Here is a 17,542-nt window from a genome sequence, read left to right as displayed (position 1 = left end):
CTTGGGCTATATTCATAATGAAAGACGTAGATTTCATGTCTACGTGAGTAACAGAGTAGACCACATTAGGTCGTCCACCGAACCTAACCAATGGCATTATGTACCTACAGACTGTAATCCAGCAGACCTGGCTACCCGTGGTCTTGAAATAACCGACCTAAATCAGTGATTGGTTGTCAGGTCCCTCAAGCTTATTTGAGGATGTTGTATCCACCAGTGGAAGTTTTCCTCTTGTAAGCCCTGAGACAGATAAAGAAGTAAAGGTATCAGACTACACAATTGAGTCTGAACCCCTTGTTAGTGCAAACAAGAGCAATGTAGAGCCTGCAATTGCGTCATTAGCTCAGAGGTTCTCTAATTTCTCCTGTTGGAGGAGACTTGTAAGAGCGGTAGCTCTCCTTAAGCATATAGCTCGTTCTTTCAAACAAGGTAACAAATGTTGTTCAGGTTGGCATATGTGCAACAAACATAAGTCACCCGATCAACTAGAAGATGCAGCTGATCTCATTGTTCAGACATACCAAAAAGGATTATTTCTCGTCTGCCATGACTAAATTGCAAGGTGAAGTTTGTTTACCTCCTTCCAGTCCCATTGCTTCTCTGTCTCCTTATTTAGACCAGAAGGGCCTACTTCGTGTAGGAGGCAGGTTGAGTCAAGGCGGTGATGTACTTGGTATGCTTGCAAGGCCTATTATTATTCCAAAGGAATCCCATTTAGGCTTGTTGTTGATCCGTCACTACCATGAGACAGTGCACCACCAAGGGAGAGTGATTACAGAAGGAGCCGTCCGTACAGGTGGTTTCTGGATTTTGGGAGGGAAACGTACCATTTCTAAGGTCATTTCCAAATGCGTCACCTGTAAAAGGGTAAGAGGTAAGGTGTGTGTTCAGAAGATGGGAGACTTACCCGTCGATAGACTTACTCCCAATCTGCCATTTTCCTATGTAGGAGTTGACCTCTTTGGCCCCTGGCATATAAAAACTCGGCGCACTAGAAGTTCCTTCCTCGAAAGTAAAAGATGGGGCGTTCTGTTCACCTGTCTTGTTTCCAGAGCTATCCACATAGAGACTGTAGAAGAATTGAGTACTTCTTCCTTCATTAATGCCTTAAAGAGATTCATCTGTATTCGTGGCCCAGTTAAGATGATGCGTTCTGACAGAGGCACGAACTTTGTAGGTGCTGTCAAAGCACTGAACTTGCTTGCCATTACCGATGAAGGTGATGTCAATAGTTTCTTGTCAAGTCAAGGTTGCACTTGGTTGTTTAACCCTCCTCATGCTTCTCACATGGGTGGAGCATGGGAGCTTATGGTGGGGATAGTCCGCAACATCATGAATGTGATACTGACTAACCATCACCCCAAGGCATTAACACATGAGGTGTTAGTAACCTTCTTTGCAGAAGTATGCAAGATCGTGAATTCCAGACCTTTAGTTCCTGTTTCCTCGGACCCTAGTAGTCCTTTCATTTTGTCTCCGTCCATCCTTCTCACTCAGAAAACTGATATTCCTGTAACTCTTCCTGAAGAGATAGATATTAAGGCAGTATACAAATCTCAATGGAAGCATGTACACCACCTTGCTGAGGAATTCTGGAAGAGATGGAAGAAAGAGTATCTTTCCTCGTTGCAACCCAGAAGAAAGTGGGTCAGTTCCTCTCCAAATGTAAAGGTGGATGATGTAGTGTTGGTAAAAAATCAAGAGTGTCCCCAAGGACAGTGGCCCTTGGGCATTGTACTTAAAATATTCCCTAGCAAGGATGGTTTAGTCAGGAAGGTCCAAGTAAGAGTTGTGGTAAACAACAAAGCCCATGAATATGTAAGACCCATTTCTGAGCTTGTGTTGCTAGGTCAATAGATTTGGTAATTTTTCCCCCTAGAAAATTAGGGAGTGTGCCATTACGAGAGGTAACGGGGCTTTTTTATACGTCCGTGTATCCCCATGTTTACATATTTTTTGTCGCAAGGCTCGTTTCCCCTCGGAAGAGGTTTTCAATTTTGTTTTTTGTAATGCTTTAAGTATGTTGCGAGCAGAAGCTTCGTCTGCTTAAGAATACTATCGTTGTAAGTTGTCTGCAAGCTGTGCTGCAAGATAGCATCTCATTATTTGTACAATGTTCACTTTAAGAATTAGACTTAAGAAGGTGTGTAAGAACCGGTTGCGGTGGTGTGATGTCACGTCACACCTCCAGCCAGTGTGGTTTGAAACGCCTTCAGTTGTATACCCGCTCCCTTCGCAGCCTACTCGGTGAGTTTTTGAGCCGAATTTAGTTTTAGATCTGATATATCGTTTCTTGTATGTCATAATGAATTTAGCCTTAAGCTGCTCGTATTTCATGTTCAGATTATTTGTAATTCTGTATAAAAGCTGTTAGTAACGAGCGTCGCTCTGGATTGTTTTACAGTTTTTTCATCTACTACTTCTACTCTTCCTCCCAATTACTGTCTGCTGCCATAGTTTCAATGGCAGCACCTGTTGTGTGAAGATGAGAAAGTCGTGTTTTCTATTGCCAATAAACGTTAGCGACGAGCACTCCGTGGATCCTTAACCCCGCGTTGTTTACGTTACGTAATCCAGAAAAGAGGGCACTCGTTACGCTAACCCCCTATGCGTAGCAGAGTAATCTGTTAAGCCACAATTTCCCTAACCTATAAATTTCTTAAATTTCTTTACCTATTTCTTGTTTACTTTTTCTTTCTCATCTCTTACTCTTGTAGTCCTATTTGGACTATGCTTCACTTCCATTCCTAATACAATTATACATTTCTTTTTATCTGCCAAGTCTCTTACTATATTATCCTCTCTCATCACTTTACTGTGTCCTGAGTGTGTTCCTTCATCTGTTGTTTCACTATATCTCTAAATTCAATTTTTTTTTATCCTCCTGGACTTTTTTCCAACCACTTACCTCTTTTGCTATGGACTCTTTATTTTCTTTATTAATCCTCTCTAATTCCTCATTCTCATCACTCCCAGGCCTTTTTCAAATCCCACTTTAGTTACTTCTTTTTTGCCAATTTTATATCCTTTTTTTTTTTACCTTTTCCAAATTCTATTATGCTACATTTCTTAATGCTATAGTCCACTTCCCAAATCTAACTCCACTCCCACACCCTGTTCTGATCTCTCTCTGTAGCAAGTCGGTCAGTTTCAGTACTCACTTTCTTTAACAATTTTGCATCATCTGCAAAGAAGCTCAGGTAACATTCCACACCTTCATCCATGTCATTCACATGCACAGCAAACATTATTGGAGTCAAGACAGATCCTTGTGGAACTCTTCTAATTATCTCTTCCCAAGCAGAACTCATCTCTGAGCACTACTCTCATTTTTCTTCCATGTAGTAAGTTCTCCATCTATTCCAGTAGTTTACCTTGTATCCCTCCTATTGTTTCCAGTTTTCTTAATAGTTTTTTTGTGAGGGACTTTATCAAAAGCTTTTTGTTGATCTACAAATACACAATCAACCCATCTGTCCCTTTCTTGTATTATGTCTAGTAGTCTCGAGTAAAAACAGATCAAATTTTTGGTACATGATCATATCTAAATCCAAATTGTCTCGGATATAGGATCTTGTTCTCCTCCAGATATTTTATCCATCTATTTTTTAAAAATTTTAGCTACCATGCTTGTGAGGGGAACTGGTCTAATTTGTTGGGTCTTCATTATTTCCTCCTTTATAAATTGTATATCAGCATTTTTCCAGTCTTCTGGTATTTTTCCTTAAAGGACAACTGAGAATGTTTTAGATTTCTTTTATTTTTTGTTATTTCATGCATGAAAATATAACTCAGAAGTTAGAACACTAAAATGCACGTTTCTACCATTTTATAGTCTTGATTTTATCCAAATAGCATGATCTTAAAAGTGCCTGGTATCAGATGAACTTTTCAATGTCAGTTACATTTTCCACTGCTAGAGCAACTGATGACATCACTATTGTCAGTGAGCAAGCAACATGATGGGGATTTCATTATCGGATTTTGATGCCCTCTCAGGTTCCAATGTTGGTACAGTACAAGGATACATGTATGAACCAATTCGGATATCTAAACAAGACAACTGACAAGGAACATGTCAAGAGCGAGGAATCTTCAGAGGATAAACACCCAGAATGAGCAGGAAATAAGGACTGGCGAGTTCGTCAGAATGCATCACTGCATGCATGCTTTCCATACATACACCAGACCTGACACATAATTTTGTTGGTTTGTCATCAGACATGCAGATAAAGGCTTGAAGGCATGAAATAGTAGGCCTAATACCTAGGAAAGGTTGATGGGCCTGGCCCTATCTACCAGGCCCCAGCCTTACCTAGGTATTAGGCCTACTATTTCTTCCATCCTCCTTGTTCCACATCCATCTTTCCACACCTTGTGACTCCCTCCTTGAACCATCCCCAATTCTCCTCCACTCCTAATTCTATTCTATCCTTCACTCCCTCCCAGTCCTCTCTCAGCTTTTTCTTGTACTCCTTTCTTTCTCATTTAACCCCTACAGCATCATATGCCGCAAATTAAAAAATTTGACAAAATAGGCATTACGTCGAGGGTCAAATCTGTGGTAGTGACCAAGCCCTATCCATTCACTATAAGACATCCAAAAAAAAATTATTTATTGACAAAACTGGCAACCCCGGCAGCAATTTTTTGGGGGTGACTTTGGGTATAAAATTGGCCTTTAGGACATAATTTAGGCAACTGGTGTATGAAACGAAGTACGAGGAGGTGAAGTTGTACTTCGACAGTTAGGCAGGTACTATTAGTACATATTCAGATTTATAGAACTGGCAATTTTGCACTGCCAATTTTCATAATAAATGCATAATACATAATGTGGTCGGGCAATAATAGTGTGATGGATGCTTACTAAAATAATAAAATACACCATAATCATCTATCCCCCATAAAAAGAAAAAATAAATAAATAAATAAATAAATAAATAAATAAATAAATTTACTAGTGATATTTGCCCACAAATCTACAAAAACTATTTATAAACACATTTTCCCTATGGGTGACTGAACATTGATTTGAAACATCATAAATGTAAAATTCCTTCACTCTTTGAAATTCTAACGAAGCTTCCCCAAACAATATGACCTCGTTCAACCAGTGTGAAGAGCAAAAGAAAGTCTACAATGTTCTACCAAACTTTTGCACACACATCTCGAAATTATCAACCTATTTTCTCCATTTCTAGCCCAAGATTAATCAAAATAAGCAAGATTTGCTGGTTTTACATCATTTTGAGTTGATTTAAGAAAAACATACATATACCAAAGGCTTTTTTTCTCCCCTTACACAGGATTGTAGCCAAAAAGAAAAAAGCATAGAAACCACTCTCACCCATTCCACTCCCCTCCACCCTCCTCCCTCCCTCTCATCTTAGCACCTCCTGGATGACAGGTCATCCCTGCATCCTGTCCAATGCCCTGGGTCAGAAACAGTGTCACAAGACACAGCACATCCACAGCAAGGCAGCTTCATTAATTCGGTGACCCCCTCTCCGCCCCCTCATGCAGAAAAGGAGAAGACTGGGAGAAATCCCTTCGGACTGCATCAAATTATTTCTCATACATACTACCTCACCCCCCATACCCCACCCACTCCCCCTAATCAATCACAGCATCATCCATACACAACCCTTCTCCATTCACCCCTATATTCTGTCCTCTCCTGTTCTTCCTCAACAGACATTCCCCTCTTTCCCAATGCCCCTTTTACCCCATCCATCCATCTCATCCTGGGATGCCCCCTCATATTCACTCCTTCCACCTCCACTTTCCACCTCTTTTACTAATCTTTCTTCACTCATTCTTTCCATGTGTCCAAACCATCCTGATACTCTTTCATCAACCCTATCTCCCAGCTCCCTTTCCTCCCCTGTTCTCCTCCTCACCTCGTTTCTCACTCTATCTAGCCTAGTAACCCCTATCATACTTCTCAGACATTTCATCTCAAACACATTCAAACTCCTCTCTTCCTCTTATGTTCCATGTTTCTGCCCTGTACAGTGCTGTCAGCACAATTACTTCATAACCTCCTCTTAGCATCCATTCCCAGATGTCTATTTCTCATTACACTTTTTTATCCACTGAGGCATTTACTCGCTTCTCTCAATCTATACTCTACCTCCACCCCCACTCCTCCCTTCTCTGCCACATTCACACCCAAGTATCTAAAACTATCCACTTCCTCCAGTCTCTCTTTCTTGATGCTCACTTCCAGACTGCTGTCACTCTTTCCCCTTGTACATCTCATCACCTTACTTTTACCCACATTTATCTTCAGCTTCCTTCTTTCACACACCTCAAACTCTGTCACTTGCTTCCTCAATCCCTCCTCTAATCCTACAACAAGCACAGTCATCAGAAAAAAGTGGCTTATTTCCCACTTTACTCCATTTTCTTTAACCATCTCCAATCCCTGACCCACTACACTTACATTCTCCTCTCACACCACCCCATCCATGTATAGATTGAACAGCCAGGGCGACATAACACATCCTTGACGAAGTCCCACCTTTACCTCAAACCATTCACTCTCTCCATTTCTAATCCTAACGCAAGCTCTACTACTCTTGTAAAAACTCTTGACTGCTCTTAACAGCTTTCCTCCTATCCCATATATATGCAGTACCTTCTTGTCTACCCTGTCGTAAGCCTTTTCCATATCCATAAAAGCCCAAAAAACATCCTTACCTTTTCTATAGCTTTCTCACATATCTGTCTTACCACAAAAATCTGATCTACACAACCCCTGCCTACCCTAAAAACACACTGTTCCTCACCAATTACTCCCTCTGTTCCTCTCCTAATCCCCTCAATCAAGATCCTCCCATAAGCCTTCCCAACTACACTCAACAAGCTGATCCCTCTGCAACTACTACACTCACACTTGTCCCCCTTTCCCTTGTAAAGTGGAACTATACAGGCACTCCTCCAGTCCTCCAGCACTCTACCCTCTCTTAACCCCTTCCATACGGTGCCGCACACGTAGGCGTCATGAGGAGCAAGTGGATTCGCGACGCTGCCATATCGGCGTCATGATTATATTTATTGTAGTCGCCCCTGTGTTTTTACATTCTTCCAAATGTGCCCTGAATCCCATTCTCTGTGGTTTTCAAAATTCGCGGGTGAAAGAGAGAACGATCGATATAAGCGGTGACTATATTTTATGATGCGAGTATTATTACGACACGTCATACGGCTGGCATTGGCTGCTGCCCGCGAGATTTAAGTCCGGAGTGAAGTGGTTAAACAAGCATTAAATAACCTCACCAACCAGTCCACCATAACTGTACCTCTTTTCTTCAGACATTCTGCATGGCATGTCCAACCCAGGTGACTTACCTGCTCTCATCATCTTAATGGCTGCTTTCACTTCCTCTTTACTTATTTCTCCTCCATTTTCCTCACTCATCACGGTCATTTCCTTAGCGCTTCCTACTGCAACTATCTTTCTCTCCCTATCCTCTTTCACATTTAGCAACTCCCTAAAATACTCTGCCCACCTTCCTCTCATTGCCTTCTTTTCCATTATCATTTCTCCATCTGCACCTTTTACCTTTTCTTCTCTACTTGATTTGCCTCCTCTTCCTCTTTTAATTTCTTTCCAATACATCTTTTATTACTTTCAAAATTTTCTTTCATACTCTTACCCATTTCACATCTGCTCTCCTCTTTGCTTCCTTTATCTTAAGCTTAACTTCCCTTCTCTTTACTTTGTACCTCTCATATGATTCCCTCATCCTAATTTGTAGCCAAGCTATGAAAACCTGCTTCTCTTCCTCACCCTTCTTTGCTTCCTCATCCCACCACTCACTACCCTTCCTTCTATTTCCTCCTGTCCTCCTTGTTCCACACACCATCTTTGCACATCTTATGACTCCCTCCTTGAACCATCCCCATTCCTCCTCCACTCCTAGTTCTACTCTATCCTTCACTCCCTCCCACTCCTCTCTCAACTTCTTATACTCCTTTTCTTTCTCATTTAACCACTTCCATACGGTGACGCCTACGTAGGCGGCATGAGGAGCAAGTGGGTACTCGATGATGCTGACGTCGGCATCTTGATTATATTTATTGTAGTCGTACCTACGTAACCTCCATTCTCTCTAAACTGGCTTCATCATATTTTCTATGGTTATCAAAATACACAGGTAAAAGAGAATGAACGATTGAGCACTGACTTTATCTTTTAATAATGCGATTATTATGACGCAACATCGCACGTCGGGCAGCTAATGCTGCCAGACGTGCGATGTGCCCCGGAGTGAAGAGGTTAAGCAGTTCACTCTAAGTACCTCCCTACCTTCTGCCCTTTTCCTCCTTCTCCACCTATTCTCCACTCTCAATTTACCTTCCACCAGATAATGATCTGATATTTCCCCACTCTCTCCCCTTAGAACATGTACATCCTTAACTCTTCCTACCATACCCCTGGTCACCACTATATAGTCCATTAATGCTCTATCTGCCACCCTTCCATCCACCACCCTCTCCCATGCATACTTATGCTTGACTTTCTTCCTAAACACTGTATTTGCTCTCATCAACTCTTTCAAGACATATTTCCACCATCAATTCTCCATTACGATTTTTACCTGAAAATCCATATTTCCCTATCACTCCATCTATTTGTTCATTTCCTACCTAGCATTAAGGTTTCCCATTACAACTACATTGACATTTCTCCCTAATCCCTCTATGCACTCATTTAAATCTACCCAAAAGCCCCCTTTCCTCTACCAGTGCCCATAACGCACTTACAAAAACCCACATCTTCCTTCCCAGCTTCACCTTCATCCACATCAACCTTCATCAAACCACCTTCCACTCCACTACATGCTTACCTATCTCTTCACACAAGCCTTCACGCCGTAAACACCTCCGTCGTCGTCGTTGTCGCGTGACCAAGAAGAGGATTTACGACGAAAAAGGAAACCTGGTTTGTATTGTAGGGGTGGGGAGTGATCGTGAGTGTCCGAAATGATATCTCTGCAGTGCTAGTCAATGATATTAACATGGAATTAGCGAAAATGAATGAAAACAACGACTCAAAAGCCAGTCACGAATCAGAGCCATCTGGCGTCAGTCAATCGAACCGCGATGTAACCTTGTCCAAACACGTGTGATGAGAAAGATTTTCCAGGATTTAGTAAGTATGAAAGCAGGAACTGAAGTCGATTATTAGAGATAGAGAGAGAGATGAGCAAAAATAGGATTCGTTGGGAGAATGAAATTATGGACTTAAGAAAAGATATCATAGGATTAATAGACTGCTTAGCACAGATGAATCACGAAATTTCTGACCTAAGAAAAACCAACTTGGATCTTAAAAACGAGTTTAAAGAAATGCAAAGGGATATAAATGAGTTGAAGAATGATAACGAAAAGAAGAAAACTAATGATAATAACAACATAAGCAACATCCACCTAAAACACATTGGACCACAAGTTATACACGCACTCACAAACATTGCAAACTACAGCTATTCACACAACACTATACCCGACATCTGGAAGCGTGGTAAAAAAATCACCATTCCAAAACCGAACAAAGACCCAACAATCCCAACATCGCACCGCCCAATCACACTTCTCTGCACCCCCTCTAAAGTCATTGAACACCTAATACTTAAACTTGTCACACCACATATTCCCCTTGCTGACTCACAACATGGTTTTAGGCCACTACACTCCACAAACACTCTTCTGATAAACCTCACACAGAATTTTAGATGGCATCAATTCAGATAGGCCCCACCACAGAACACTTCTTATTACATTAGACATTAGTAAAGCTTTTGATGCTATCCCCCGCCACATCCTAACAAATAAAATATATAACACAGACATGCACAATAACACCAAAAGATGGCTGGCCAATTATCTGGCAGGTAGGAATGCTTACGTGTCATATAATGGCCAATCATCGCACATCAGAAACATTAAGAATGGGGTAACACAGGGCTCAGTTCTATCCCCCACACTATTTAATCTATACATGCATAACTTATCCACACCAGACACCTCGGAAATACAAATCTCTTCCTACGCAGACGACATAACAATCACATGCACACATCGTAACACAGACAAAGCTGCAGAAATAATCCAACCATACGTTGACACAACACATGGTTCATCACAAACAGACTCAAAATAGCTCCAACAAAATATACAGCAACACTTCTCACCAACTGGACAATAGAACACAAATACATACCTCATCTCTACATCAATAACACTCTAATACCACACACAAACACACTGAAAATTCTTGGTGTAACATACAATACATCCATGTCTTTCAAACAACACATCACAAAAATCAAATGCACACCTAGACTTAACACACTTAAGTCAATCACTGGAACCACATTTGGACAAAACAAAGAAACTAATATAACAATATACAAACAATGCATACGCTCAGTGATGAATTATGCGAGTCCTGCATGGGCTCCTAATCTCAGTGAGACACACCACAACACCCTTCAAATCATACAAAACAAAGCCCTAAAAACAATTACAGGCTGCACAAATACAACACCTACAGACCATTTACACCACGAAACAAAAATCCTCAAAGTCGAGGACTACCTCGACATGAGAGGCACACAAACACTTGCCGCAGCCACCACAAACACATCACACCCGCTACACTACATAGCAGAGCACCCACACACACCAAGAAACATTAAAACAACACCCAAAGACCTTTATCATGCACAGATACTCTCTTCTCTTCCTCCACAACCACCAAATACCAGCCTCCGGAAACATATTCATAATCATATCACTCACCGCTCCATTAACACACTGAAAGACAACACACTGCTGCATGCCAGACCCCCTGATATCCACCCTTCTGAATCCTCTCTCCCACGAAAGAACAGAGTCCACTTGGCCAGACTGCGGTGCAGCCACCACCCAGCACTTCTAAGCTACCAGAAGAGGCTGGATGACCGCATTGTGAACAGCTGCCCAGGATGTAACACTTCACCCCATACCATACAACACATAATGGAAGACTGCATTATACACAATCATGCACGCAAACAACACAACATACACTCTATAAAGGATTTGTGGGAAAACCCAGTTTCGGCAGTGGCATTCCTTGGGGAGACGGGACTGCTCGGACAGACAGTCTAGGGAACGGGAACGACAACAACAACAGCGAAAATTTAAAGAAAGGTGAACAATAAATTACAAGAATTGACACAAAAGATCGAAGAGAACCTAGGTGAAGAAAGTATTCAGAAAATTAAGTGGAAGGAAAACATCGAAAACAAGGAAATTGTATGGACCTGGCAGTGAGAAAAGCGTAGAAGAAAGGGAGGCTTTTTGGATAGATTTAAATGAGTGCATAGAGGATTTAGGGAGAAGTGTCAATGTAATAGTACTGGGAGACCTTAATGCTAGGGTAGGAAATGATCCAATTGATGGAGTGGTTGGGAAATGTGGAGTTCCAGGAAAGAATCGTGGTGGAGAGTTGATGGTGGAAATGTGTCTGGAAAGAGTGTTGATGATAGCAAATACAGTGTTTCGGAAGAAAGTCAAGCATAAGTACACATGGGAGAGGGTGGTGGAGGGAAGGGTGGTAGCATTAATGGACTATGTAGTGCTAAATAGGATTATGATAGGAAGAGTTAACCCCTTCCATACGGTGCCGCACACGTAGGCGTCATGGGGAGCGAGTGTATTCGCGAGGCTGCCATATCGGCGTCTTGATTATATATATTGTAGTCGCCCCTCCATAATGACATTCTTTCTAATTCTTTTGTAATCGCATTTTCTATGGTTATCAGAATTCACGGGTGAAGAGAGAACGATCAATATAAGCGGTGACTATATTTTATGATGCGAGTATTATTACGACACGTCGTACGGCTGGCATTGGCTGCTGCCACCGAGATCTAAGTCCATGACGCCTACGTGTGCGGCACCGTATGGAAGGGGTTAAGGATGTACATGTGCTAAGGGGAGAGGGTGGGGGAATATCAGATCATTTTTTGGTGGAAGGTAAGTTGAGAGTGGAGGATAGATGGAGGAAGAAGAAGGGGACAAAATGTAGGGAGGTGCGAAGAGTGAACTCATTAAATGAAAAGGAAAAGGAGAAGGAGTACAAGAAGAAGCTGAAGAAGGAGTGGGAGGGAGTGAAGGATAGAGTAGAGCTAGGTGTGGAGGAGGAATGGGGATGGTTCAAGGAGGGAGTCACAAAGTGTGCAAAGATGGTGTGTGGAACAAGAAGGACAGGAGGAAATAGAAGGAAGGGTAGTGAATGGTGGGATGAGGAAACAAAGAAGGTTGTAGAAGAGAAGAAGCGAGCTTTCACAGATTGGTTACAAAATAGGACAAGGGAGTCATATGAGAGGTACAAAGAAAAGAAGAGAGAAGTAAAGAAAAAGGAAAAGGAGGCAAAGAGGAGAGCAGATGTGAAGTGGGGTAAGAGTATGACAGAAAATTTTGAAAGTAATAAAAAGATGTTTTGGAAAGAAATTAAGAGAGGAAGAGGAGGCGAATCAAGTAGAGAAGAAAAGGTAAAAGGTGCAGATGGAGAGATGATAATGGAAGAGAAGGCAGTAAGGGGAATATGAGCAGAATATTTTAGGGAGTTGCTAAATGTGAAGGAGGATAGAGAGGGAAAGATAGTTGCAGTGGGAAATGCTAAGAAAATGACTGTGATGAGTGAGGAAAATGGAGGAGAAATAAGGAAGGATGAAGTGAAGGCAGTTGTTAAGATGATGAAAGCAGGTAAGGCACCTGGTCTGGATGGATGACATGCAGAATGTAAAAAAAAAAAAAAAAGGAGGTACAGTGATAGTGGACTGGTTGGTAAGGTTATTTAATGTTTGCTGAAGAGAGGGTAGAGTGCCGGAGGACTGGAGGAGTGCCTGTATAGTTCCACTTTACAAGGGAAAAGGGGACAAGTGTGAATGTAGTAGTTTCAGGGGGATTAGCTTGTTAAGTGTAGTTGGGAAGGCTTATGGGAGGATCTTGATTGAGAGGATTAGGAGAGGAACAGAGGGAGTAATTGGTGAGGAACAGTGTGGATTTAGGACGGGTAGAGGTTGTGTAGATCAGATTTTTGTGGTAAGACAGATATGTGAGAAAGCTATAGGAAAGGGGAAGGATGTTTTTTGAGCCTTTATGGATCTGGAAAAGGCTTATGACAGGGTAGACAGAAAGGCACTGTGGGAGGTTTTGCGGATATACGGGATAGGAGGAAAGCTTCTAGGAGCTGTCAAGAGTTTTTATGAGAGTAATAGAGCTTGTGTCAGGATTAGAAATGGAGAGAGTGAGTGGTTCGAGGTAAAGGTGGGACTTCGTCAAGGATGCATTATGTTACCCTGGCTGTTCAACTTATACATGGATGGGGTAGTGCAAGAGGTAAATGCAAGTGTAGTGGGTCAGGGATTGGAGATGGTTAACTTCTTCACTCCGGGGCACATCGCATTATATAAAATAAAGTCAGTGCTCAATCGTTCGTTCTCTTTCACCCATGTATTTTGATAACAATAGAAAATTGATTAAGCCAGTTTAGAGAGAATCGAAATTACGTAGGTACGACTACAATAAATATAATCAAGACGGCGACGTCGGCATCATCGAGTACCCACTTGCTCCTCATGCCGCCTACGTAGGCATCTCCATATGGAAGTGGTTAAAGAAAATGGAGAAAAGTGGGAGGTGAGCCAGCTCTTGTTTGCAGACGACACTGCGCTTGTGGCAGGATCAGAGGAGGGATTGAAGAAATTGGTGACAGTTTAGGAGAGTGTGTGATAGAAGAAAGCTGAAGATAAATGTGGGTAAAAGTAAGGTGATGAGATGTACAAGGGGTGAACGTGGCAGTAGTCTGGAAGTGAGCATTAAGGGAAAGCGACTGGAGGAAGTGGATAGTTTTAGATACTTGGGTGCAAATGTGGCAGGAAAAGGTGGAGTGAAGGTGGAGGTAGAATGTAGATTGAGAGAAGCGAGTAAATGCCTTGGTGGATGAAAAAGTGTAATGAGGAATAGACATTTGGGAATGGATGCTAAGAGGAGACTATATGAAGGAGTGATTGTGCCAACAGCACTGTATGGGGCAGAAACATGGAACATAAGAGAGGAAGAGAGGAGTTTGAATGTGTTTGAGATGAGGTGTCTGAGAAGTATGATGGTGGTTACTAGGCTGGATGGAGTGAGGAATGAGGAGGAGAACAGGTGTGGAAAGGGGGTTGGGAGATAGGGTTGATGAAAGAGTATTAGGATGGTTTGGACACATGGAAAGAATGAGTGAAGAAAGACTAGTAAAAGAGGTATGGAAGGCAGATGTGGAGGGAGTGAACATGAGGGGATGTCCTAGGATGAGGTGGATGGATGGGTGAAGGGGGCTTTGGGGAAGAGGGGAATGTCTGTTGAGGAAGGACGGGAGAGGACAGAAGACGGGTGAATGGAGAATGGTTGTATATCATACATACATACATATACCAAGGCTTTTTCCCACTTACAAGGGGGGTAGCCATAAAGAAAAAGGCATAAAATCATTCCCACCCATTCCATCCCTGAATGGATGATGTTGTAATGCATGAGGTGGAATGGGTGGGGGGATGAGGTAGTATGTGTGAGCAAATTTTGATGCAGCCCAAAGGGATTTCTCCCCGTCTTCTCCTTTATGAATGGGGGGGACGGAGAGGGGGGGTCGCCGATTTAATGAAGCGGCCTTGCTGTGGATGTGCTGCGTCTTGCGACACTGCTTCTGACCCAGGGCAGTGGACAAGGTGCAGGGATGACCTGTCATCCAGGAGGTGCTAAGATGAGAGGGAGGGTGGAGGGGTGTGGAGTGTATTCAAGGATGGAATGGGTGGGAATGATTTCATACCTTTTCTTTTTTGGCTACCTCCCTTGTAAGGGGTAAAAAGCTTGGTATATGTATGTATGTACAAGGTAGGCAAAAATAGGAAATGAATATTCAGAGACATGGTACAGAACAGTAACAAGGGTTTGGGGGACAGCATTAATGGAGGGACAGTTGTAGTATAAAAGTGTTATCATTTCAGTGAACAGTTTTCCTCTATCACAGACAAAATGATGTGTGGCTCTGGTCCATAGGGGCTCCCATATAGACCCTGAAGTATCAACTGCATGCTACTTTGCCACAATAACATGCAGCCAATACCCCAGACGGGTTAAGAAAAAAAAAAAGAAAAAAAAAATCAATTTTGACTCCGATGATGTACAGGTTAGGCAGTTCACTTAAAGCAACTCCCTATATTCTGTCCTTTTCCTCTTTCTTCATCTATCCTTCACTTTCAACTTACCTTCCACCAAAAAATTATCTGATATCCCCTCATTCCCCTTAGAGCATGTACATTCTTAATTCTTCCTACTATACTCTTGGTTTCCACTATGTAGTCCATTAATGCCCCACCTACCACCATTCCAGCCACCACCTTCTCCCATGTGTACTTTTTTTTACAAAGGATTACAAAGGCGGAGCATACCAACAGGAGACCTTTTGATCTATAACTAGGTCAGATGCAGAAAAAAATTATAAGCATAAATAATAAAATAAATGTGAATTTAAATAACAATCAAATAGGTTAATAAATAATAATCAATTTTATGGTTTGAGAAGGGCCCAGCGTATGATGCGATGACGAAAACTAGTATCGACTAGTATTACTGTCTATTATCAACTAGTGGTGATGGTGGTGTCGTCAAACCAATCACCACATAGCCCCCCTTAAATAGGTAGGTGGTAGCTGGCCAAAATGAACACAAACAAGCATATCTTAACACAACATTGATGTGGTGAATGAGACTATTATTTCCTAAATATGTGACTTTCATTATTATGTTATTATTTTAAATTCAATTTAGATAGTGAATGACTGGGATGTGTATGGGTGTGCAGGTGTGGGAGGCTGGACTAAAAGACTTAATCGTACAGACCTTATGAACATCCTGGTTGCAGTTTCAACTGAGACAGCTAATCTGAGAGCACTCAATGAACAAATACTTTGAATAGCTTAGGCTTTAACTTATAAAGAATATCTGAGAAGACTGAATTTTACTCTGGCAGGCCAGGAGGAAACCTGTGGATGATATAGGCTCCTCCTACAACTAATTATGATCGGCTACGAATCTTTCTGTATACTACAAATGGCCAATGGGAACACATGCCTCTTCGTAAACATCCTTGCCTTCCTCAGACAGGGCTCTGTTCATTCTGGGTCAGAGGTCACTAGTCCATTACAGAAAGACAATATCAGCGAGACAGAAATAGTGTTTATGGCTCAAAAAGGTTTTTATGGCTCAAGAAGGGCCCAGCGCGCAATGCAATGACAAACTAGTATCGATTAGTATCACTTTTTAGTATCAACTAGTGGTGATGGTGGTGACGTCAAACCAATCACCACAGGTGTTTACCTAAACAAAACTTATAGCTTCAAACTGAACTACATTGCACTACCTCTGCAGGAAGTTTATTCCATTCATTAACTACACGGTGAAGTTGTTTCTACCCACTTCCAAATTAAATCTATTTCCAAACAGTTTGAGACCATTATTTCTTGTCTGATTCTCATTGTGAAAATTGTCACTTTTGATGTTGTCAATTCCCTTTAGAACCTTAAAGAACTGTATCAAGCCACCTCTGAGTCTACGCTTTTTTAAGGGAAAACAGATTCATGTTTAGTCTATTTTCGTACGATTTATTTTTGATATTTGGAATCAGTTTTGTGGCTCCCCATTGTACATTTTCCAATCTGTCCGTGTCTTTAACGAGATTCGGTGACCATATGGAAACAGCATATTCCAAATGTGGACAAACTAATGATTTATAGCTTGTTAATGAGAGATGGACTTTTGAAGTCAAATGATCACACAATCAGTCCTAGAATCTTGTTAACTTTCTCAGAGGCTGAAATACACTGCTTTGATGATTTGGAATTTAAAGAAAGCAGAAAGGAAAAATTCATTAATCCATGCAACAAGATCAATCTATCTTTTTGAAAACTAGGCACTGTTTTGCCTCTAAGGATGTACGGGCAGTCAGGCATCACTAATGTTGCATCCTCCATTGTATGATAAATTAAATACACATCAAACACTGCATACCATAAAAATAATATACACACATATACCAAAGGCTTTTTCCCCCTACATGGGGGGTAGCCATAAAGAAAAAGGCATAGAAACCACTCCCACCCATTCCACTTCCTATATATTCCACTCCCCTCCACCCTCCTCCCTCCCTCTTATCTTGGCACCTCCTGCCTTGCCAAAAGCTGTTAAACAAAACTCAAATGAAAAAAATTATTTACCTTCTGCTGTAGATGTTAGATGTATATGCTTCAATTGACTCATTATTGCCAAGAATTTGTGCAGTAGAAGCAGTGGGCATTGGGGCCAGAAGGAGCGAATTTCTGACACCATGTTTTGCAACTTTTGCTTTCAGTTCCTCCCAGTTCCATAAATTAGTAGGAGTTACATCCCACATATCATACTGAAAAATCTAGGAGTAAAAAAAAAAAAGTAACAATGA

General features: G+C 41.6%; 1 protein-coding gene across 2 annotated transcripts in view; it reads right to left on the bottom strand.

The window, feature by feature from the left end:
• RnrL (Ribonucleoside diphosphate reductase large subunit) overlaps nt 1–17,542 on the bottom strand; it is a 190,853-nt gene that overhangs the window by 133,530 nt on the left and 39,781 nt on the right. For both annotated transcript variants that reach the window (XR_012967196.1, XM_076199396.1), the window contains exon 14: nt 17,322–17,512. Coding sequence is in view for 1 of the 2 variants with exons in the window: in XM_076199396.1 (XP_076055511.1) it covers nt 17,322–17,512 (191 nt within the window). In the remaining variant the exon portion in view is untranslated. The remainder of the gene's footprint in view (nt 1–17,321; nt 17,513–17,542) is intronic.

This window comes from Oratosquilla oratoria, chromosome 16, assembly GCF_046742065.1.
Source record: "Oratosquilla oratoria isolate Oo_2021 chromosome 16, ASM4674206v1, whole genome shotgun sequence".
Classification (NCBI taxonomy): domain Eukaryota; kingdom Metazoa; phylum Arthropoda; class Malacostraca; order Stomatopoda; family Squillidae; genus Oratosquilla; species Oratosquilla oratoria.
This window is presented reverse-complemented; position numbering and strand designations above follow the sequence as displayed.